This window comes from Aquarana catesbeiana, linkage group LG05 (assembly GCF_042186555.1).
Source record: "Aquarana catesbeiana isolate 2022-GZ linkage group LG05, ASM4218655v1, whole genome shotgun sequence".
Classification (NCBI taxonomy): Eukaryota; Metazoa; Chordata; class Amphibia; order Anura; family Ranidae; genus Aquarana; species Aquarana catesbeiana.
In genome coordinates, this window is record NC_133328.1 from 306,319,432 (window position 1) to 306,343,069 (window position 23,638).

At 43.2% G+C, this 23,638-nt stretch overlaps 1 protein-coding gene across 1 annotated transcript in view; it reads left to right on the forward strand.

Annotated features, from left to right (window-relative positions):
• Positions 1-23,638, forward strand: part of ELP2 (elongator acetyltransferase complex subunit 2) — a 357,175-nt gene that overhangs the window by 208,975 nt on the left and 124,562 nt on the right. Inside the window, exon 13 of the mRNA XM_073630833.1 lies at positions 7,789-7,977. Coding sequence (XP_073486934.1) covers positions 7,789-7,977 — 189 coding nt within the window. The remainder of the gene's footprint in view (positions 1-7,788; positions 7,978-23,638) is intronic.

Consider the following 23,638-nt stretch of genomic DNA (forward strand, 5'->3'; position numbering starts at 1 on the left):
ATGGTTCCCCAGACACCGACCCGCTGACCCTCTGGGCAGCTCATAAGTGTGTTATTAGGGGGGAATTACTATCATTAGCCGCACAGCACCAAAAAGCCAGGCAAGCAACTATATCCAAACTGTCAGAAAAAATTCACTCTGTGGAACGGAAACACAAGCAATTGCTAGCAGACCAATCCCCTCAGGAGCTGTTGAAAGCCAGAGAGGATGTCCTTGAGGAAATAGGGCAATCAATCAAACGTAAATTTGCCCTAGCACAAAGAATCTTCTATGAATTTGGGAATAAATCTAGTAAAATGCTCGCCAGAGCCCTCCAATCCAAAAAGATTAACTCAACCGTCCACCCAATTTCGGACCCCCTAGGAAACAAGATAGTGTCCTCAAATGGTATAGCAGATCAGTTTAGACTATTTTTCTCCAAACTATATAATTTAAATGCCCAGCCGCAGACTGACCCAACTAGAGACAGAAAACAACTGATAGAAGAATTCCTAACGCAATTTAACCCTCACCCCATAACCTCCCACCAGGCTACCGATTTAGACAAGCCCCTCACGCCAGAAAAGTTTACGGAGGCTCTTAAACAAATGAACTTGGGCAAAAGCCCTGGCCCAGATGGTTTATCAGTCAGTTACTACAAAACCTTCCTAGATACTCTCATACCTCATTTCCTAAAAACCTTCAACTCCCTACACACACAACCTGACAAGTGCAAAGACCTCTTGGAGGCCCACATTGTGATTCCAAAACCGGGCAAAGATGCCAACATAGTCTCTAATTATAGGCCTATCTCACTCATGAATGTAGATGTAAAACTCTCCGCGAAGATACTGGCAAATCGCATACTACCCCTACTCCCTTCCCTGATTTCTTTAGATCAAGTAGGATTCATCCCCGGTCGTGAGGCTAGGTATAATACCCTGAAGGCAATTAACATCCATCGTTGGCTATCATCTTCCAAAACACCGGGTTTCTTCCTTTTTTTTGATGCGGAGAAGGCGTTCGACAGAGTGGCCTGGGACTACATGTCAGACGTCTTACGTAAAATAGGGTTTAAAGAGCGTATGCTACAATACATTCTAAAAAAAAAAATGGGAAAAGGTCCCCCGAGCGGGGTTTTTAGGCAGCTAACCATAGATATGAACAAGGCATTAAATAAAATATTAAAGTGCTTTATTGAAGGGTAATGAATGAATGTAACAACATATAAATATAAATTGGGAGCTCCAGTGGGAAAATACCCATACCAAATACATATAATAGCAAACATAGGTTATACACAGCATATGATAAGGCTATTGCATAACAATCCTAACGCGTTTCGACCCATGAATTTTGGGGTCTCTTCAGAGGATGAGTTTGCTACAGAAAAAAGAAAAATTTATAACAGTATGTCCAGCTTATTTAAAAGAATTACAGCATAGGCAAGTTTGTTTAGCAACACTTTGCACATAATTACCACTGAGTTTGGATGTACCCCTCGATCAGAGCCTCCCCACACAGCAGCCAGACCATCCAGTGTGCCCGCACGTAGCAGCACCCCAGGAAGATGTGTTGGTTTTTATTTTATTCATTTATTTATTTATTTTTTGTTTCTCTGCTGTTCAAACACTCACTTGCATCATTTTCATGCACATTCTTTTTTTCACATAGACTTAGATACTTGGCAATATCATGCACTTTTTCCTCAAATTCACACATTACACATACACTCATTTGTTTTTTTTTGTTTTGTTTTTTTCTGTTTTAAACACTCACTCGCATCATTTTCATGCACATTCCTGTTTTCACACATATTTTACATGTCATTATTCACTGTGCACATCCTTCACTTCTCTTCCTATCACTGCCATTGTCAGCATTTAAGGACAAGGTCATCCCTGACATATTCTATATTAGTTATACCAATATAGTCACTTTACTCATTTTATTATCCTTCACATGATCAACTCAAGCTGTAATAGATTATTACAACACTTTCTGACCGCCCAACAGTTAAATCTAACTACTAACCTATATGGGTATATTCAGGAGCTAACGCTCTGACAATTTTCGTAGGTTCCGGCCCCACCCCCCAGTGGTGTGTTGGTGGAGGGGCAACTATACGTGTGACTCCTTGCAAGCCATATCAAGTGGATTCCTGTTCCCCCTTCTTCCTGGGGTGCTGCTACGTGCGGGCACACTGGATGGTCTGGCTGCTGTGTGGGGAGGCTCTGATCGAGGGGTACATCCAAACTCAGTGGTAATTATGTGCAAAGTGTTGCTAAACAAACTTGCCTATGCTGTAATTCTTTTAAATAAGCTGGACATACTGTTATAAATTTTTCTTTTTTCTGTAGCAAACTCATCCTCTGAAGAGACCCCAAAATTCATGGGTCGAAACGCATCAGGATTGTTATGCAATAGCCTTATCATATGCTGTGTATAACCTATGTTTGCTATTATATGTATTTGGTATGGGTATTTTCCCACTGGAGCTCCCAATTTATATTTATATGTTGTTACATTCATTCATTACCCTTCAATAAAGCACTTTAATATTTTATTTAATGCCTTGTTCATATCTATGGTTAGCTGCCTAAAAACCCCGCTCGGGGGACCTTTTCCCATTTTTCTTGTCCATATTGGGGTGAGCAGCATTGACTCCTTAATGTGTCTTCCCTTTTTGCTACAATACATTCTAGCCCTATATTCGTCCCCAACTGCAAAAATCAGGATTAATGGCCACCTGTCGGACGCCTTCTCTGTGTCGAACGGAACCAAACAGGCATGCCCGCTCTCCCCCATCATTTTCATACTCACGATGGAACCTATGCTCCGCAAGATTAGGTCCAATCAAGACATCAAAGGGGTGAGCATTGCCAACACCCAACACAAAATAGCAGCGTGCGCAGATGACGTCCTCTTATTCCTTACGGACCCCATTACCACACTTCCCAACCTCTTAAAGGAATTCTCCTCCTTCAGGGATCTTTCCAACTTACAAATCATAGTAGAAAAAATGTAGCGCTTTGTGTGTGTGTGTGTATGTGTATATATATATATATATATATATATATATATATATATATATATATATATATATATAATCAAAATATAAAGAGTGTCACTCAATTATACTTCAAATCGGAGAGGGGTGTTAGTGAAGTTTATTACAAGATATTTGGTCAATCATTCACTAACACCCCTCTCCGATTTGAAGTATAATTGAGTGACACTCTTTATATTTTGATTGTGTGTGTGTATATATATATATATATATACACACACTATGCGCTACATTTTTTCTACTATGTAACCATTGTTTTTGTCATACTGTATGTAGCTGCCCCCCCTTTTTCACTTGTTAGCGCAGTGTTTTTCTATACAACTTACAAATCAACTTCGCCAAATCTAAGGCCCTTAACGTATCTTTACCTGACTCTCTAGTCAACCTATGCAAAATTAACTTTCCATTTGGTTGGGAGGCACACTCCATCACATACCTAGGCATTCAGTTACCGTCCAAGCTCACTGACCTCTACCCTAAAAACTTTCTCCCCATTCTGAAAACAATACAGACAGACCTCCAAAAATGGAACAGAAACACTTTTTCATGGTTTGGGAGGGCGGTGGTCATAAAATTGAACATCCTCCCCAGACTTCTTTACTTCAAACAATACCAATCAAACTACCGCCTTAATTCTTTTCCACTTACAAAAGATTGTGCCTACACTTTATCTGGGCAGACAAACCACCACGAGTAAGATGGGAAAAATTAAAGGGGAAATAGGCCTACCTGACATACAAAAATATTACTGGTCATGCCATTTAGCGAGAATCATAGACTGGCACTTACATACTAAAAATATAGCATGGATAAATGTAGAGGAGGCGTTCTCATCTTTACCTATTCACCACCTACCTTGGCTAAACCCACACAAGATCCCACAAGACTGTAGGTCACATCCCTTGACAAACGCCACGCTACAAATCTTTCGCATAGCTTGTAAAAAACTGAGTATTGCCTCTTCCCCCGGCCCACTGACGCCGCTTGATCGAAACCCGGACTTTCCCCCGGGAATCATATCACTTACTAACAATAGCAACTCATCACAACATTCCATTAGAGCGGAAGCCTTCTTTCACAAAGGGAAATTAATACCCTTCCAAACCATCCCAACCCGATTCCCCGATCTGGACATCCCCTTCTTTAAATATCTTCAAATAAGACACTTCCTACAGAGCTCTTCCTCACAGTCCCATTGGTTTAGAGACCACACACCTTTTGAAGCCATCTGCACGAGAAATGATCCCCAAAGACACATTGTCTCAGATATCTACTCACTCTTGTTCTCAGACACGCAAACCGCTAATGAGGCGACATGCCAAAGATGGGAAAGAGAACTAGCCATAGACCTAACCCATGAGGATTGGCACAGCATATATACTCGCATCCACAAAGGATCTCTAAATGTCTGCAGAAGAAAATGGGTATAAAATGTTATTCTAGGTGGTACAGAACCCCAGACAGAATACATAAATTCCACCCCAGTGTCCCTCCACTTTGTTGGAGATGTAATTCCGCTCGCGGTGCATTAATCCATATCTGGTGGGAGTGCCCCCTAATCCAACCATACTGGACTGAAGTTCATCGCCTTACCTCTCAGATCACAACTTACACCCCAGATTTCAAACCAGCTCAATACCTCCTGCACCACACATCCATACCACAATCTGCATATAAGAAAATCTCTTACCCTACACCTCATAAATGCAGCGAAACTATGCATCCCCATACATTGGCGATCGACCACACCCCCCAGCACATCTGAATGGCTCCGTAGAATAGTGAAAATAGCTGAGATAGAGAATCTCATCCATCAGGCCCGAGATACCCCTACTAAATTCTCTGCAACTTGGGCATGCTGGTTACTTTTTAAAGAATCGACAGAATACAAAAATATCTCAAACTCCCCATAGCTTGACCTGGGGGACTATATACGACGCAAAATGATTGAACCCTTAAAACCTACCCCCAACAATGATCAGGCTCCTTCCCACCCATTCCTTTCCCTTCCCCTTCCTTTACCTTCCTATTCCCCATATCCACTTGTTTCCTACACAGGCAGATCCCAGACAAGGAACATCACATTAAAACCCATGAACAGTAAGTGGACTTACCCACCGAACATGAGGGGCTTTACCTTAAGCAAACAAAGACCGAGAGACTGACCTATCCAAGATATGACCTTTATAGAACATAGTCCTCACCCGCGCACAGTTAGTCCCCGTTAGGGGTGCATGTGGATGAGACATGATACTCGGTCTCACGGATTGACTTGCTACTCCACTTTCATATGGGCTCACTCGAAAACCTTAGAACCCAATTAATCGCCTAACGGCATTTCCAAGGTCCAAGTAATCCTTAATAATTTTTTGTGTGTACCACTTTGACCTCTGATCTTTATTTCTCCTTCACTTCATGTTCCCGTTGCAATTATCGCTATATATGATTGTTACTAATGCATCTTCTGTATGTATTATTGTCTGGTTCCTTATTTTACTAGTTGTAATCTGCAATTTCTTTAATAAAAAATATTTGAGGAAAAAACAGATGTTAGGTATCGCATCATTTCCTCACCGCTTATCAGTAGCCTCTGGAGCTTCCGAGGCAAGGAAGATTTAGATACATGTCTAAATCTACCCTAAGTGGTGATCTGCGTCAGTTATTGCTGGGTTTGTGTGTTGGCACCCATATAAAATGTTGCCAAGTAGTTATAGGAAAGACGTTTATTAATATATCCTTTCACAGGGTATCATACTGAAGAACGTTAAATAAAAGGATTGTGGGTGGAAAGATTTAATGTCTCAAAGGTCATTCTTTCTTTTAGACTTGGAAATTCATTTTTAAAAGCATAGAGCCTACATGTAAAATAGGGCATCTGCATGTCTCATTTCGCAACTCCCAAAAAATTGTGGAATTTGGGTGTTCTTCATAAAAGGGGATAATTACAATTGCAGCTTATCCCACGTGTATATCAGTTTTTGTCCTGGCAAGTCTTCAAGAAATGAGTCAGTACATCAAGATTTATCAATTTTCAAATATACCATAGTTTGTGGACTATAACTTTCACACAGACTAAATAATATACACTCTTTCCAGTCATTTTTTATCCAAGAAATGTAGCAGACTACATTTTAGCCTAAAGTTATTAAGAGAGATTATTTCATTGACATTTTTTGTTAACAGAAACCAAGAAAAGTTTTTTTTTTTTTTTTTTTTTTTTTTTTTTTTACAATTTTTGGTAAATTTTATTTCTATCGCAAAAAATAAAAAAAAAAACATTGGTGATTAAATACCACCAACAGAAAGCTCTTGAAAAAAATAGTATACATTTAATTTGGTTAAAGTGTTGCATGACCAAGAAATTTCCAGTTAAAGTATTTGTAGATCTCTTCTCTTCTCATTATGAGAAGTGATCTACATTCTTTCGTAAACTAGCACTTAAGAGAAGTTTTTTCTGTGAGAATGCCAGAAATCTCGTCAGTGGTGGATTACTGCTGCTTCATAAACGGACACCTTAGTCCATCTGTAACAGCTGTGTATTGCGATAGCCTGCCTGATTAGATATAAATTATCAAGATTTCTCAAGTTGGCCCATCCACTACACAGCTGTTGCTGAATGCCAAAAAAAGGCTGTGTGTATTTTGTGCAATCGCAATTTAATGTGCATGATCAAATTTAACCACTTTCAGCCCAAGGACGTCAAGCATCATTCAGATATCATCTTTTTTGGCCGGCAATTCTGTGCACCGTAAGAACAATCATAGCGGCAGTTCGGCTGCTCGATCGTTCTTGCTCCCACCGCACACCGGTGCTTCTCCGGGCTTGCCCGTACGATCGTCGAGCCGGAGAGCGAATTGGTTTTCACCAGATGGTCCCCAGTCATCTCTATGACCCTCCAAGGCCCGGGCACGACGTTATGAAGACACGTCTGGGCTGGCAGATGTAAACAAAGTGGGGGCTCAGCTAGTAAAGGCCGAGACAGACCTTCCGCGCACTATTCCTATTACAAGGGATGTTTACATTCCTTGTAATAGGAATAAAAGTGATAAAAAAAATGTAAAGATAAAGTGTGAAAATAAAGGTAACATAAACCATAAAAAAAAAAAATTAAAGCGCCCCCGTCCACGCGTGCTGGCGCACAGAAGCAAACACATACATAAGTCGTGCCCACATATGTAAACGGTGTTCAAATCACACATGTGAGGCACCACCATGTGCGTTAGAGCAAGTGCCACAATTCTTGCCCAAGACCTTCTCTGTAACTCCAAACTGATTACCTGTAAAAAATATTAAAGTGTCGCCTATGGAGATTTTTCAGTACCAAAGTTTGGTGCCATTCCACGAGTGTGCACAATTTTAAAGCGTGGCATGCTAGGTATCTATTTTCTCGGCCTAACATCATCTTTCACATTATACAAAAAAATTGGGCTAACTTTACTGTTTTTTAATTTTTTGAAAATACTATGTGACGTAAAAAGTTGCAACAATCGCCACTTTTTTCTGTAACATCTTTGCTAAAAAAAAAAAAAAAAAAAAACATATATAATATGTTTGGGGGTTCTGAGTAAATTTTCTAGCAAAAAAATGATAATTTTTACATGTGGGAGAGGAGTGCCAGAATACGCCTGGTATGGAAGTGGTTAATGTGCAACATTTGATAGTACATTTCTAGTTTGGGTGCTGTTTTTTTGTTTTTTAGTATAATACATATATAATAATGACTCTCTTTGTTTTAACAGATAACCTGGCATGAAATTGCACGCCCGCAGATTCATGGCTATGACATGCAGTGCATTGCCATGATCGGAAGATTTCAGTTTGTGTCTGGAGCAGATGAGAAAGTTCTCAGAGTATTTGCTGCACCAAGGAACTTCATTGAGAACTTCAGTCAAATTTCTAACAATTCAGTGGAAAATCTTCTTGCAAATGTACGTGAGCAACCAAATGACATTTGATAACTAGAGCACTTTAGAAGAAAACTATTCTAAACCTGTTTCCTAGATCTCTTTACTTAAGCCTATATCCCTGTAGCTTCATTGCTGTAATGTTCTTTAGCTCTGAAAGATCTTTGCAGATGCTGGCCTGCAATTGCTGACAGTAGTAAAGTGTTTAGTTTGTCCTAGACATTCTTACATTGAACAGTGTATACTTGGTAATATTTAATGGTTTTGAATTTGCTGTATTACTGTTGGTCCAAGGGGAATCTTAATCAGGACTTGACGATTCACCTTTAATTGTGTGTCCACCATGAAATCAAGTGGGTTAATAGGGTGTACATTAGTTCAAAATTGCTTGGTTAACCTACTATGCTGTAGATTACAAGGCAATGCTTACTAAATTTGAAGTGTTTTTTTTTTATTTATTTTTTTAATGTAAGCCAAGTTAGTTTGTGTGACAAGCCTTCCTTTATTACTTACGCATAGGAATGTACATGTTTCAGGAAGTAATTCAAGTAAAGATCGGATGGGGGTGGGGTGATAGATATTCTGTGCCTTTTTAAAGGGCCGGTTCACACTGTTGCGATCACTCAAATTCGCAAGTCATTTAAATAACATAATTTTCCATTAGTGCTGTTCACATCAATGCGTTGCGAATCTAAGCTGCGTACAAAAAGGGTCCTGTGCGAGTTTGATCCGTGTGCGATGCGAATTCAATGCAATATTTGCCGTAGATTCGCCGGAACACAAAGAATTCGCAACGAAAATTTGCAATCGGATCACATTTGCTCAAAATTCACACTGCAGCAGTGTGAACCGGCCCTAATCCTACTAAAGAAATACAGCTTCAGGTAAGACCTTTGCAGAGGAAATTACAGCAGATGCTATTGCTGACATTGTCCCAAGAATACTAGTTACCTGGCTGTCTGTGTCTTCAGTGCAATGTTTGCAGAACAGGGTCAGTGTAAAGTCAGCATTCCTGGTCTACAAACTTGTATCGGGTTGAAAAAAAGACCATAAAGGTGTTGTTTTAATTGTTGCCCTTAAGCACATCTTGCAGCAAAATGAAAGGTCATCTTATTATATACCGTATATACTCAAGTATAAGTCGACCCGAATATAAGCCGAGGCACCTAATTTTACCACAAAAAACTGGGAAAACTTATTGACTCGAGTATAAGCCTAGGGTGAGAAATGGGCAGCTACTGTAAGTGGAAAAGAGGGTCAACAATGCCCATTTGCAGCCTCACTGTGCCCATTTGCATCCCTCACTGTACCCATTTGCAGCCATAGGTCCCCCGAACTTCCAACTCGATAGTTAAGGGTTCCTAGATGCCCCCCTGGACCCCAAAGGGTCCAAAAATGACATTGCTGCAGATGGACACAGTTGGCCAACTTTGGGGCCCCGTATCTCAGGCCCACTTAGTGCTAGGCACCCCAAATTTGGTGTGCAAACCCAGTGGAACTAGCACCATAATATATCTAAAGCTGTGGTTCCTAGCACTAAGTGGCCCCGAGATACAGGGCCCCAAATATCGGTTCAGAAAATGTCAAGCACTTTTCTGCAGCAGAGAATGACATTTTCCGAACCGACCTCGTATCTCAGGGCCACTTGGTGCTAGGAACCCCAGCTTTGGATATGTTGTGTACTAGTTCCACTGGGTTTTCACACCAAATTTGGGTTCCTAGCACCAAGTGTCCCCGAGATACGGGGCCTCAAAGTCGGTTCGGAAAATGTCATTTTTTGCTGCAGAAAAGTGCTTGACTCGAGTATAAGCCGAGTCAGCACAAAAAAAATGTGCTGAAAAACTCGGCTTATACTTCAGTATATACAGTAGTTGTGCTCATAAGTTTACATACCCTGGCAGAATTTATGATTTCTTGGCCATTTTTCAGAGAATATGAATGATAACACAAAAACGTTTCTTTCACTCATGGTTAGTGCTTGGCTGAAGCCATTTATTATCAATCAACTGTGTTTACTCTTTTTAAATCATAATGACAACACAACACTACCCAAATGACCCTGATCAAAAGTTTACATACCCTGGTGATTTTGGCCTGATAACATGCACACAAGTTGACACAAAGGGGTTTGAATGGCTATTAAAGGTAACCATCCTCACCTGTGATCTTTTTTATTCTAATTAGTGTGTGTGTATAAGGCCAGGTTCACACTGGTACGACAAACGCTGCGACATTGGGAGCTCATGTTGCATGACATGTGAAAATCAATGTTTCCCTTTGAGAGCCGTCTTAACTTGTCCAACACAAGTTGGTCCAACTTCCTGCACTACTTTGGTCCGACTTTGATCCTACTTCAGCCCATTGAATATCACTGAAGTCGGATCAAAGTCGATCGCTGTCTTGACTGATCCGACTTTGGCACGTGACTTGTGCTCTGATGATCTTGAATGGGAACTCCACGCCAAATTAAAGAAAAACAAACGGCAGGTCAGGAAAGTGGGTGGGGATGAGCGAGTGCCCCCCCTCCTGAACTATATCAGGCCGCATGTCCTCAACTTGAGGGGGTGCTTTGGGGCGGGGGAGAGCCTGCACCCCCCCCACCCAAAGCACCTTGTCTCCATGTTGACGAGGACAAGGGCCTCTTCCCGACAACCCTGGCCGTTGGTTGCCGGGGTCTGCTGGCGGGGAGCTTATCAGAACCTGGAAGCCCCCTTTAACAAGGGGGGCCCCAGATCCCGGCCCCCCACCCTATGTGAATGAATATGGGGTTAAAAAGTGTCAAAAATAAAACACATTACACATGTTTAAAGTAATTTATTATGGCAGCTCCGTCGTCTCTTCCGATCTCTTCTCCCCTCTCTGGCTCTTCTGTATCCTCCACTGATGTCTTCTGCCTCTATTGGTTCTTCTCCCCTCTCTGGTTCTTCTCCTCTCTCTCTGGTTCTTCTCCCTCTGTCCACTGTCTTCTGCCAGGTCTCCCAGCCTGCAGACCCCGGCAACCAATGGCCAGGGTTGTTGGGAAGAGGCCCTTGTCCTCATCAACATGGTTTCCCCTGAAAATCCATACCAGACCAAAGGGCCTGGTATGCTTTTGCAAGGGGGGGAACACATGCCGTTTTTTTTTTTTTTACATTTTGCCTGTGCCTGGTATTGTCGGGGGATCGAAGTCTGATCCCTGTTCACTTAAGTCGGATGCATGTTGGACTTACAAGTCGCAGGGCAAAGTCGGATCCGAAGCGTTACGACTGTTGCGTCATGCCATTGTGAACCCGACCTGAAAGGTCAATGAGTTTCTGGACTTCTGACAGACCCTTGCATCTTTCATCCAGTGCTGCACTGACATTTCTGGATTCTGAGTGATTGGGAAAGCAAAAGAATTGTCAAAGGATTTGCAGGAAAAAGGTAGTTGAACTGTATAAAACAGGAAAGGGATATAAAAAAGTTATCCAAGGAATTGAGAATGCCAATCAGCAGTGTTCAAACTCTTACTCAAGAAGTGGAAAATGAGGGGTTCTGTTGTATGTTATTAAAAAATACTGGAGGAACATTTGCACAACAGCCAGGAAGCTGCGCATGGGACGTACTTGGACATTAAAACATAACAATGATTCAAAACACAAGGCCAAGTCGACCTGTCATTGGCTACAGCAGAATAAATTGAAGGTTCTGGAGTGGCCATCTCGGTCTCCTGACCTCAATATCTTTGAGCCACGCTGGGTAGATCTCAAACGTGCAGTTCATGCAAGACAGTCCAAGAATTTACAGGAACTGGAGGATTTTTGCGAAAAGGAATGGGCAGCTTTACCATCTGAGAAGATAAAGAGCCTCTTCCACAAATACCACAAAAGACTACAAGCTGTCATTGAAGTTAAAGGGGGCACATGGTATTAAGAACTGGGGTATGTAAACTTTTGATCAGGGTCATTTGGGTAGTTTGTGTGTCACGATTTAAAAAGAGTAAACACAGTTGATTGATAATAAATGGCTTCAGCCATTCACTAAGCATGAGTGAAAGAAAAGTTTTTGTGTTATCATTCATATTCTCTGAAAAATAGCCAAGAAACCATAAATTCTGCCAGGGTATGTAAACTTATGAGCACAACTGTATATGGGCCCTTCACCCACCATAAAGAGCTAAGTTAAAGTTACAAAAAAGAAAAAAAAACCTGTAGTTATTAAACAGTTACTGTACGTGTCCTTGGCTTCTCTACTGTAGGGAGTTGACATCACCAACCTTCCACACTGATCCTGGAAAATGCTGACTATTACACATATTAATGATCAGATACCCCGGCACAGTGTGAGAGCATCTTTTCCATAGATTTGTGAAATATTCTTTGCATTGCCTGGGATCATGCTGGAAGGATGATAATCTCACCCTCATCTAGACACCACAGCCAGAATCTGGGGATACAGTATTTTTTTAAAATACTTTTTTCTTTCTACATATTTTTGCTTTTAAACAGCTGTTCAAGATGGGGTAGAGGGCCTAATTTATATAAAGTAGACCTTGCAGTTATACTGCATGGTCCACTTTTAACCACTTCGCACCCGCGCTATAGCCGAAAGACGCCTACAGCGCGGACACCAATTGCCGGGAGGCCGTCCCTGGACGTCATCCTGTTTACTTCCGCAATGCTCGCTCCCGCGGGCGCGCATAGGGAAGTTGTGTGGTGCCCGTGTCCCTTGGACACAGCCAGTCACAAATCGCTGTAAACAGCCAATCACAGGTGCCGTTTACAGCGCGATCGGAGCTTCCAATGAGAGATGATCTCATATCATCGCCGGCTCTCCCTCCTCACACAGAGACAGCGTGTGAGGAGGGAGAGCGAACCACTGCAGCGTGAGTCAAAAAAAAGAAAAAAAAGTGACGTCAGTGCCATCTGTCCCCCACTGTCATCTATAAGTGCCATCTGTCATCAGTGCCACATATTAGTGCCATCTGTCATCAGTTCCACCTGTCAGTGTCGCGTGCCATCTGTTATTAGTGCCATCTGTCATCAGTGCCACGTATTAATGCCATCTGTCATCAGTGCCACATCAGTGTCATTAGTGCCACGTATCAGTGTCATCAGTGCCACGAATCAGAGCCATCTGTCATCAGTGCCATGTCAGTGTCACGTGTCATTGTCTTGGTGCTCCAGGGCCTTCAAAAGTGTAATAGGTAGTCAACAAGTTAGATGTGTAATTTATGCTCCTAGAACACCTGATGGTGCATGTTGGGCCTCTCTATGTGGCCAGGCTGTGAAAAAGTCCCACATGTGGTATTGTAATACTCAGGAGGAGTAGCAGAATCTATTTTGGGGTGTTATTTGTGGTATATACATGCCATGTGAGAGAAATAACCTATTACAATGACAATTTTGTGGGGGGGGGGAAAAATATTCATTTTGCAAAGAATTATGGGAAAAAATGACAACATCAAAAAGCTCACCATGCATCTTACTAAATACCTTGGAATGTCTACTTTCAAAAAAGGGGTCATTTGGGGGGGTATTTGTACTTTCCTGACTTGCTCGGGTCGCAAGAAATGAGATAGGCCGCAAGTACATCAGGTGTGATCAATTTTTTATGATTTGCACCACAGCTTGTAGACTCTCTAACATTCACAAAGACCAAATAATATCCACTAATTTGGGTTATTTTTACCAAAGATATGTAGCAGTATAAATTGTGGCCAAAATTTATGAAGAAAAATTAATAATTTGCAAAATTTTATCACAGAAACTAAGAAAAATGCGTTTTTTTTCAAAATATTTGGTCTTTTTTCATTTATAGCGCAAAAAATAAAAAACCCAGAGGTGATCAAATACCACCAAAAGAAAGCTCTATTTGTATGAAAAAAAGTACAAAAAATTCATTTGGGTACAGTATTACATGACTGAGTAATTGTCATTCAAAGTGTGAGAGCACTGAAAGCTGAAAATTGGGTCTGGGCAGGAGGGGGGGGGGGGGGGTTTAAGTGCCCAGTAGGCAAGTGGTTAAGGAAATACAAAATCTGCCAGTTTTATTGTCTTGTATTCACAATTTTTTGTTAAATTTATAGACTAAACTGTTTGGACTTCTTCTACGTGTGTGTGTGTGTCAGAAACCATGAATCTAATTGAGAAGGAAGTACAGTTAAATCACACTTGTTCAGTAATAATAATAATAGTAAAAAGGTAAACAGAGTAAATGTAGTCAAAACATAGCTAGAGTTCAGGAAACTGAACGGCTAATCAGACAAGCCAAAAACGTCAGGGAGCAAGTCTTTAACAGGAACACAGGAGAGCATCTCTAGAGATGTGACCAAGGCGAAGGCAGAGATCTGGGCTGGATGGCTTAAGTAGGCAGGACTGACGAGCAGGATATCATCAACATGTGAGTCACTGTGGAAAGAAAAGGAGCTGGCAATTAGCTGACAGCTGAGCGGCCAGCTTTGAGAAGGAAGGGCTGAGCCCACCCCTGACTGTGTGTATGTTGTGAATAGGTGTGAACAGCAGATAACCAAGTTCAGGGGTCCCCTTACTCTTTAACTCATAAACCAGTCCATGGAGTTTCAAATTGCTCATCAACCTGCAAACATTTATTATTTGACCATATTTTAATAAATATGACTTTTAATAATAGTACAAATACGATCAATAATATGGAATATTAAGATTAACTAGGTAATAGGTAATATTTGAATACGAAAAAATGTAAGATTTAATCTGCCCTTCTAAAACTGTTGATATCATTATTTTGGAAGGAGGCGTCTGATGGGCCTCAAGGGTACTACTTGGTTGAGATTTTGGTTTGGGTTTAACTGCTGGATTCCAGTAGCTCTTTTAAAGTGTACAGCTCTATAAAGTGTATTTTGGAATTACTAGCCTTTTTTTTTTTTTTTTTTTTTTTGTAATTCTTTTATTTCGTTCAAAGACATCACATGTTAATCAACAGATACAGATGTAACAAATGACAGCATATACAGAGATGATTAAGTCATAGGCATGTCACATAAAGGGTTATAGACCGATTCAGAGGTGGCAAACAAACAGACCCCTTAATTATATGTTCAGTGTGGCATGTGGAGGGGTTATAATCTTATGGTGGGGTAGTCTGAAAACCAGCCTGAGATAAACAGAAAGAAACGGAAATTTCTCAAGTATCAACTTAATAACCCGTTCGAATCTACATAGCAATCAAGACTGACTAGTGATAATAAGGTTAAAAAATTTCCAGCTGGCCGGGAGGGATACCTCCCAAGCGACCAGCTGATTCCAGTCGTGGGAGCACAGATAGGCAATGTGTATCAAGATATTCTCATTATCTGACTAAACTTTCCCCACAACTGGAGGGGATTGGGAGAGAAACAGAGGGGGGGGGGGGGGGTAGAAGGGGGGAAAAGAGGGGAAAAGAAGGAAAGGAAGAGATTACAGCGGCGGTGGCGTCCCCCGGCCAGGCAGGCAGCCCAGTCCCCGGACTCACTCAGCCTGAGCCATCTCCTGGAGGTATGATTCAGAGTAAATAAAGTGTTGCCAAGGTCTCCAAGTCTCCCGAAAGGCCTCCTCCCTGTCGTACAGCGTGGCAGTTAGATCTTCCATATCTCGAAGTTCGTTCACTTTAGCATACCACTGCGTTTTTGTAGGTGGGGACTCCGATCTCCAACATAAGGGTATACATGCCTTGGCTGCATTCAATAGTTGAATGGTTAGAGAGGCTTTATATTTCTTGATCGGACGTTTAGAGAGATGCAGCAAACAGGCCCCAGGGTCCCCCTCCAAAGCAACACCAGTCAGGTGTGCAACTGTGCATGCCACCTCCAACCAGTAAGGTTTGATTTTGGGACAATCCCAGAAAACGTGAAGCATCGTTCCCTCTCCCTCCCCACATCTCCAACATGAGCTAGGGACCTGTGGGAAAAAACGGTGCAGAGTAGAAGGTACTCTGTACCACCTAGTCACAACCTTATAGCTCGTCTCTTGAACCCTAGTGGCCAGGGATGATTTCTGGGCAAAATGTAGGATCTTTTCTCTTTGTGATTCAGTGAATTGTAAGCCTAGTTCTTCTTCCCACTTAGAGAGAAAGGGGGGTACGAATCCCTCTGCTGGTGATATCAGTGAGGAGTAAATCAGTGATAGACAATGGCGGGTCGGTTCTTTACGATGACAGATTTGTTCCAGCTCTGTAAGCTGGCGCGATATACCCGGAGTCTGTGCACAGCGGCGTAGGAAATTGCGAAGTTGGAGGCCGCTCAAAAAGTCTAATGGAGGGTCAGAACCTGCCAACCCGGCGTCCGCCGTAAGCTGGCCAGTCGGGCCTAGAAAATCGTGGAGGTGCGGCCATCCGCCCTCCCTCGTCAAGTGACGGAATACAGGACCCCCGCAACCGGGGTGGAAAATCAGGGTTGCCCGGAATTGGCACCATAGGTGAGGGTATAGGGGATATCGAGGAGTGCCTGAAGGCATCTCTCGCCACCTGAATCGTGCTTCCTAGAGTGGGGGTGGGGCAGCGATGGCCTTCGGTATGGGAGTGGTGGTCCACGGCCAGCTCTTGGCCGTGCTTTCGGAGTCCTCGAACTCCATCGTCACCCATTGCTTTGCCTCCGCATGACAATGCCAATCCACTACCCTGGTGAGGGGAGTTGCCCTATAGTACGCTTTCACATCAGGGAGACCGATCCCACCCTCCTTGTTTTGCCATGTGGAGAAGTTGCAGTTTAATACGCGGCTTTCGGTGTGACCAGATAAAGTCACGGAACAATGAATGGATCCGTTTGAAGAAGGTGGGAGGGAGACGAATGGGGAGGGCCTGTAGCAGATAGAGCACCCTTGGCATGGCTGTCATCTTGATGGCATTACATCGACCAAACCACGTCAGGGTCAGGGAATGCCAGTGGAGCAAATCCGTCTTGAGGCGAAGGAGTAGAGGGGCAAAATTCGCCTGATATAAATTGGCAGGGTCGGGGGTAATGTCAACTCCCAGATATGGGATAGTATCAGTTGCCCAATGTAACTGGTAATCTGCGCGCAGACGGCGTACTATGTCTGCGCCCACCGTGATATTAAGTAGGGAGGATTTTGTTAAATTAATTCTGAACTGGGAGAGATCTCCATAGATTCGGAGGGAGTGAAGTAAAGTAGGGAGTGAGGCCAGTGGGTCCGTCAGGAAAAAGATGAGGTCGTCGGCGAAAGCGGCTACCTTATGTGACCCAGAGGATTTGTGGTAACCGATGATGCCCGAGTTCGCCCTTATCCTGCAAAGGAAGGGCTCCAACGTGAGTATAAAGATTAGCGGAGACAGGGGACAACCCTGTCGGGTGCCATTGCGTATGGTAAAGTAGTTTGACCTTGTTTCATTTACCTTAACTGCTGCTGTAGGATGAGAGTAGAGGGATAGTATCCAGCTGAGCATTGATGAGCGGAGACCGATGTGCTCCAGGGTGGCCTGTATGAAGGACCAAATAAACAAGGAAAAGGGGCGCCTCTGAGTATATATCAATAATCATTTATTTACAACAAACAATATCCACTCACATGGAAGACTGTAGTATTGCGTTCCGGTGCGTCTCTGAGTAGAGGAGAAGCTGGAGGACCACAAGTCTCAGCAAGTCCGTGCAGTGCTGGTCCCACATCAGGTCCTGGCAAGGATGGATGGTGGTGACTGGACACGGCAGGGGCTCCCTCAGATCTCCAGATGGCACTTCCGGGTTATAATAGGTTTAAAACAGCATAGACCAACGGTCTGTGGGTTCCAAGGAGGGGGTAAGGGGACGCCAAAGCCGATCGCCGGGCGTGCTGCAGTATGAGGCTCGTACGGCTCCGTGGAAAAGATGGTGACGGCCGTATAGGGAGCCAGAACGAGGCCTGGAAAGCAAGCACAGCGCGGCGCCGGATCGTGACGTCACAGCTATGCGACGCGTTTCTGAGTCTGCGCGCTATTGGTGACAAGAATAGCGGCACTCCTTTCTCAAGCATGGGGGGCGGATGTTAAGGCAGTCATTTTGTAGTCTTTGGGGGGGGGGGGGGGGCGGGGTTAAGTATGATAAGCGATATCAGGATACACTGCAACTAGAGGCAATACTAGATATAATACACATGAAAGTGGGGCACAAGTTGGAAAATAAATATACGAAGTTATTACATAAAGTATCTATACATGCATATATAAGTATATAGATGTACATAAAAATAGTAATAAAAGCTGGTACACATCCACGGGCAAGATAAAAATAAAACCTGGTGCATAAACATCCAGTGTGGACCATGAATAAGAACATATATGTATATCTATTAAAAATCGGGATGGTACTTTAAAAATAATAATAATGATAGGTAAATACCAGATAAAAAATATATATATATAGTAAAAAATACATATATATAGGATACACAAGGGATTTAAAATTGGTAATTATGTGAACGTGAATATATATAATAAAAAATACATATATATAGGATACACAAGGGATTTAAAATTGGTAATGAACGTGAATATCAGTACATACCATTAGTATAATTAACAATGAACACAGTCCACAGGGAAATAATGGGAAAAGGAACAGGGGATGGGGAGATAAAAAAGGGGGGGGGGGAGGGGGAAGGGGAAAAGGGGGGGGGGGGGGGGATAGGGGGAAGGGGAAAAGGGGGGGAAGGGGGGGGGGGTTTGGACGAAAAAAGAAGAAAGGAGAGGAGGATGGGAAAAGGGAGAAAAAGGCAGGTGGGGGGACGGGGAATGGAATATACTTACTTATGGACCCGCCACCCCCACAATAATAGATATGCTAGTGTGTATACAACCTGTAGTAAGAATGATAAGAATACAAACAATGAATATAAACATACTATATATGAGCAAATATAAGCAATATATATCTACAATATGGTGGCAATCTCGATACCCTCATTCAAGCCCCCAGGCGAGAGGACGTCGAGATTGTAAATCCAGAACGTTTCCCTTGCACAGAGCTTTTTGAAACGTTCGGCAGGAGTATATGACTTGGGGATTTGTTCAATTACCCATACAGTAAGGCCCGTGGTGGATTTTTGGTGAAACCCGGCAAAATGTCGTGGGACACTATGCATGTCCTTGCCACCCTCTATCAGTCTTCGGTGTTGACCGAAACGCTGCCTGAGGGGGCAGATTGTTCGACCGACATAGATCAGTCCACAAGGGCACATGAGGCCGTAAACTACAAAATCTGAAGAACAATTGTGGAATTGATCTATCTGGTATGTTTTACCTTTGGAAAAAAATGACTTTTGTCCATGTTTAACAAAGGCACAAGTTTTGCATAGGACTTTTTGCATTGATACATGCCAACCAGAGGTATAAGTGTGGTGGCATGATCGTTGGTCACAGTGGTTTTGAATTTGCTTGGGGCAATTTTGCTTTTCAAATTGGGTGCTTTACGGTAAGTAATTCGTGGTACTGTAGGAAGGAGAGTTTTGAGAAGGGGGTCCTGTAGTAAAATCCCCCAATGTTTTTTCATGATGTTTTCCATTTTTTTATATTCGAAGTGAAAGGTCGTGATAAATCTGGTGGAGTGATCTGTTGGGCAAGTATTTGTTTTGGCTGGTTTGCCTTTGGAATAGGATGCACATGCTTTATCGACTAGTTCTTTAGGGTATTGTTTTTCAGCGAATTTGTTTTTTAATGAGATGCTGGAAGCCGCGTAATCACTATCAAGGGTACAGTTCTGTCTGAGACGGCAGAATTGTCCCTTTGGTATATTTTTCGTCCACTTGGGATAGTGGCAGCTGTGGAAATGTAAAAATGAGTTGCCGGCAGTTGGCTTGGTATAATTTTTGGCGATAATTCTGTCACCCATATGGCCCAATTCCAAATCGAGATATGCTAAGTGAGTAGAATCAAAGGTATGGGTGAAGGCAAGTCCAAGCCCCCTCAGGCAGCGTTTCGGTCAACACCGAAGACTGATAGAGGGTGGCAAGGACATGCATAGTGTCCCACGACATTTTGCCGGGTTTCACTAAAAATCCACCACGGGCCTTACTGTATGGGTAATTGAACAAATCCCCAAGTCATATACTCCTGCCGAACGTTTCAAAAAGCTCTGTGCAAGGGAAACGTTCTGGATTTACAATCTCGACGTCCTCTCGCCTGGGGGCTTGAATGAGGGTATCGAGATTGCCACCATATTGTAGATATATATTGCTTATATTTGCTCATATATAGTATGTTTATATTCATTGTTTGTATTCTTATCATTCTTACTACAGGTTGTATACACACTAGCATATCTATTATTGTGGGGGTGGCGGGTCCATAAGTAAGTATATTCCATTCCCCGTCCCCCCACCTGCCTTTTTCTCCCTTTTCCCATCCTCCTCTCCTATCTTCTTTTTTCGTCCAAACCCCCCCCCCCTTTTTTTTCCCCTCCCCCCCCCCCCCCCTTTTCCCCTTCCCCCTTCCCCCTTCCCCCCCCCCCCCTTTTTATCTCCCCATCCCCTGTTCCTTTTCCCATTATTTCCCTGTGGACTGTGTTCATTGTTAATTATACTAATGGTATGTACTGATATTCACGTTCACATAATTACCAATTTTAAATCCCTTGTGTATCCTATATATATGTATTTTTTATTATATATATTCACGTTCACATAATTACCAATTTTAAATCCCTTGTGTATCCTATATATATGTATTTTTTACTATATATATATATATATATATATATATATATATATATATATATTTTATCTGGTATTTACCTATCATTATTATTATTTTTAAAGTACCATCCCGATTTTTAATAGATATACATATATGTTCTTATTCATGGTCCACACTGGATGTTTATGCACCAGGTTTTATTTTTATCTTGCCCGTGGATGTGTACCAGCTTTTATTATTATTTTTATGTACATCTATACACTTATATATGCATGTATAGATACTTTATGTAATAACTTCGTATATTTATTTTCCAACTTGTGCCCCACTTTCATGTGTATTATATCTAGTATTGCCTCTAGTTGCAGTGTATCCTGATATCGCTTATCATACTTAACCCCGCCCCCCCCCCCCCAAAGACTACAAAATGACTGCCTTAACATCCGCCCCCCATGCTTGAGAAAAGAGTGCCGCTATTCTTGTCACCAATAGCGCGCAGACTCAGAAACGCGTCGCATAGCTGTGACGTCACGATCCGGCGCCGCGCTGTGCTTGCTTTCCAGGCCTCGTCTGGCTCCCTATACGGCCGTCACCATCTTTTCCACGGAGCCGTACGAGCCTCATACTGCAGCACGCCCGGCGATCGGCTTTGGCGTCCCCTTACCCCCTCCTTGGAACCCACAGACCGTTGGTCTATGCTGTTTTAAACCTATTATAACCCGGAAGTGCCATCTGGAGATCTGAGGGAGCCCCTGCCGTGTCCAGTCACCACCATCCATCCTTGCCAGGACCTGATGTGGGACCAGCACTGCACGGACTTGCTGAGACTTGTGGTCCTCCAGCTTCTCCTCTACTCAGAGACGCACCGGAACGCAATACTACAGTCTTCCATGTGAGTGGATATTGTTTGTTGTAAATAAATGATTATTGATATATACTCAGAGGCGCCCCTTTTCCTTGTTTATCTTCTTCAGCCTATTGGACCTTGCTTCTGGTCTTTTTTTGGTGGCAGCCCTGATTGACTTCCTCCTGTATATATATCTATATACACCCATCCCACCATTGGACTATTTAGGAACAGTTATGTGAGGTATACCTGTTTTGCGCCTTTTTTTTTACTTGTCTTTTGTATGAAGGACCAATCTACACGGTCGAAGGCCTTCTCCGCGTCTGTAGACAGCAGGAGAAGGGGTCGCCGTGATGTCCTGGCTGCGTGAATCAAATTGATTACCCTGATGGTGTTATCGCGGGGTTCTCGCAGTGGCACAAAACCTGCCTGGTCCTTATGGATCAAGCTTGGCATATGCAAAATTAGCCTATTGGCCAGTATCTTGGCAAACAATTTCAGATCAGTGTTCAGGAGAGCTATCGGCCGGTAGCTTCCACACCGCAAGGGATCCTTCCCCTCTTTAGGGATAAGGGAAATATAGGCTCTTAAGGTGTCAATGGGAAAAGAGTTGCCCTCAGTGATCGAGTTGAGTGCAGATATCAGGGGTTTAGAAAGCGTCTCAAAGAATGTCTTGTAGTACGCCGGTGTAAACCCGTCTGGGCCTGGGGCTTTCTTAGGCTTTGAGTTCGCTAGTGCCACACCCAATTCTTCTAAGGTGATGGGTTCCTCTAATTCTTCCTGGACCGCAGTCGGGAGTGAGGGCATACCCGACATGGTGATGTAAGACCGGGGGATAAATCCCCCTGCAGAGTTAGGGTCTCCCGACGGTCGCCCGTCAAGGTTGTAAAGGCCTTCATAGAAGGACCGAAACTCCGCTGCGATATCAGAGGATGTGGTCATCTTCCGACCTGAGGATGACAGGATGTGTGGAATATAGGTTTTGGTACGTGGGCCACGTAGCGCTCTGGCTAGGAGCGAGCCAGGTTTATTGGAGTACTCGTACATCGTTCGACGCACCCACGCCAATTTTTGCTTCGTTTTATGGAACAAGAGTGCACGAAGCTCCTCGCGAGCTTTAAGGAGGTCCTGGTGGGTGGAACGGGCAAGACTGGCCTTATGGGCACCCTCCAGAGTACGGATCTGGGCGAATAGTTCATCAATGCGGCGTTTTCTGTCTCGCTTAAGGCGGGCACCTATACTAATTAAAGTGCCCCTAATAACTGTCTTGTGGGCCTCCCAAACCATTAACGGGTTGGGAACTGAGGCTTCGTTGACAGCAAAGTATTCCCGCAACTTGGCCTGTATTTCTGAACAAATCTCTTCTGATTGCAACAAGGCTTCATTAAGCCTCCAGGAGGGTAGAGTCCGGGTCATTGGCCCCAGCTGAAGTGTCATATGAATCGGTGCATGGTCCGAGAAGGAAATGACATCTATGGAGGTATTCACCACCCTAGCTAGATCTTTATGTGTGATCAGCAAATAGTCAAGTCTCGAGTAAGAGTGGTGGACTGAAGAGAAATATGTATAGTCCCTATCTTGAGGACGCGACAGACGCCAGGGATCTATTAAGCGTAGAGCATGGAGGTCTGCTTTCAATCGTTTGAGGCGTGCATAGGAAAGATGGGATGAGCCGCGTGAGGCATCTAGCGAGGGATCCATTGTAAAGTTAAGATCCCCCCCAAAGATAAGCACTCCCTCCGAGAACTCCAGTAACTGCGGTAGCAGCTTCCGCAGGAATTGTGGGTGGTCTACATTGGGGAAGTAAACATTGGCGAAAGTAACCTGCACATCAGACACCCTTCCCTTTAGGAGGAGAAAACGACCCTGGGGATCCACCCGCTGCGCCTCGAAGACCCATGGAACTGATTTTGCTACAAGGATGCTGACCCCCTTAGATTTGGAGATGGGCGATATGCTGTGGTATGCCGTCGGAAACGTTCCATTAGTCAATTTAGGAATACGATCACCATGGAAGTGTGTTTCCTGTAAAAAAGCAATTTGGGTTTTGCCTTTACGCAGATCAGTTAGTAACTGGGAGCGTTTTTCTGGTATATTGAGACCACGTACATTAAGGGAGGTGACCTTTAGGAGACCCATAACGTCAGCTATCAGTCCGGTAAGCAAGGACAGTAATGTGATGTAGGTAATCTTCTTCAGTTTCAGTCCCCACCCAACCAGGGGGCAACACCACCGACAGAAAGA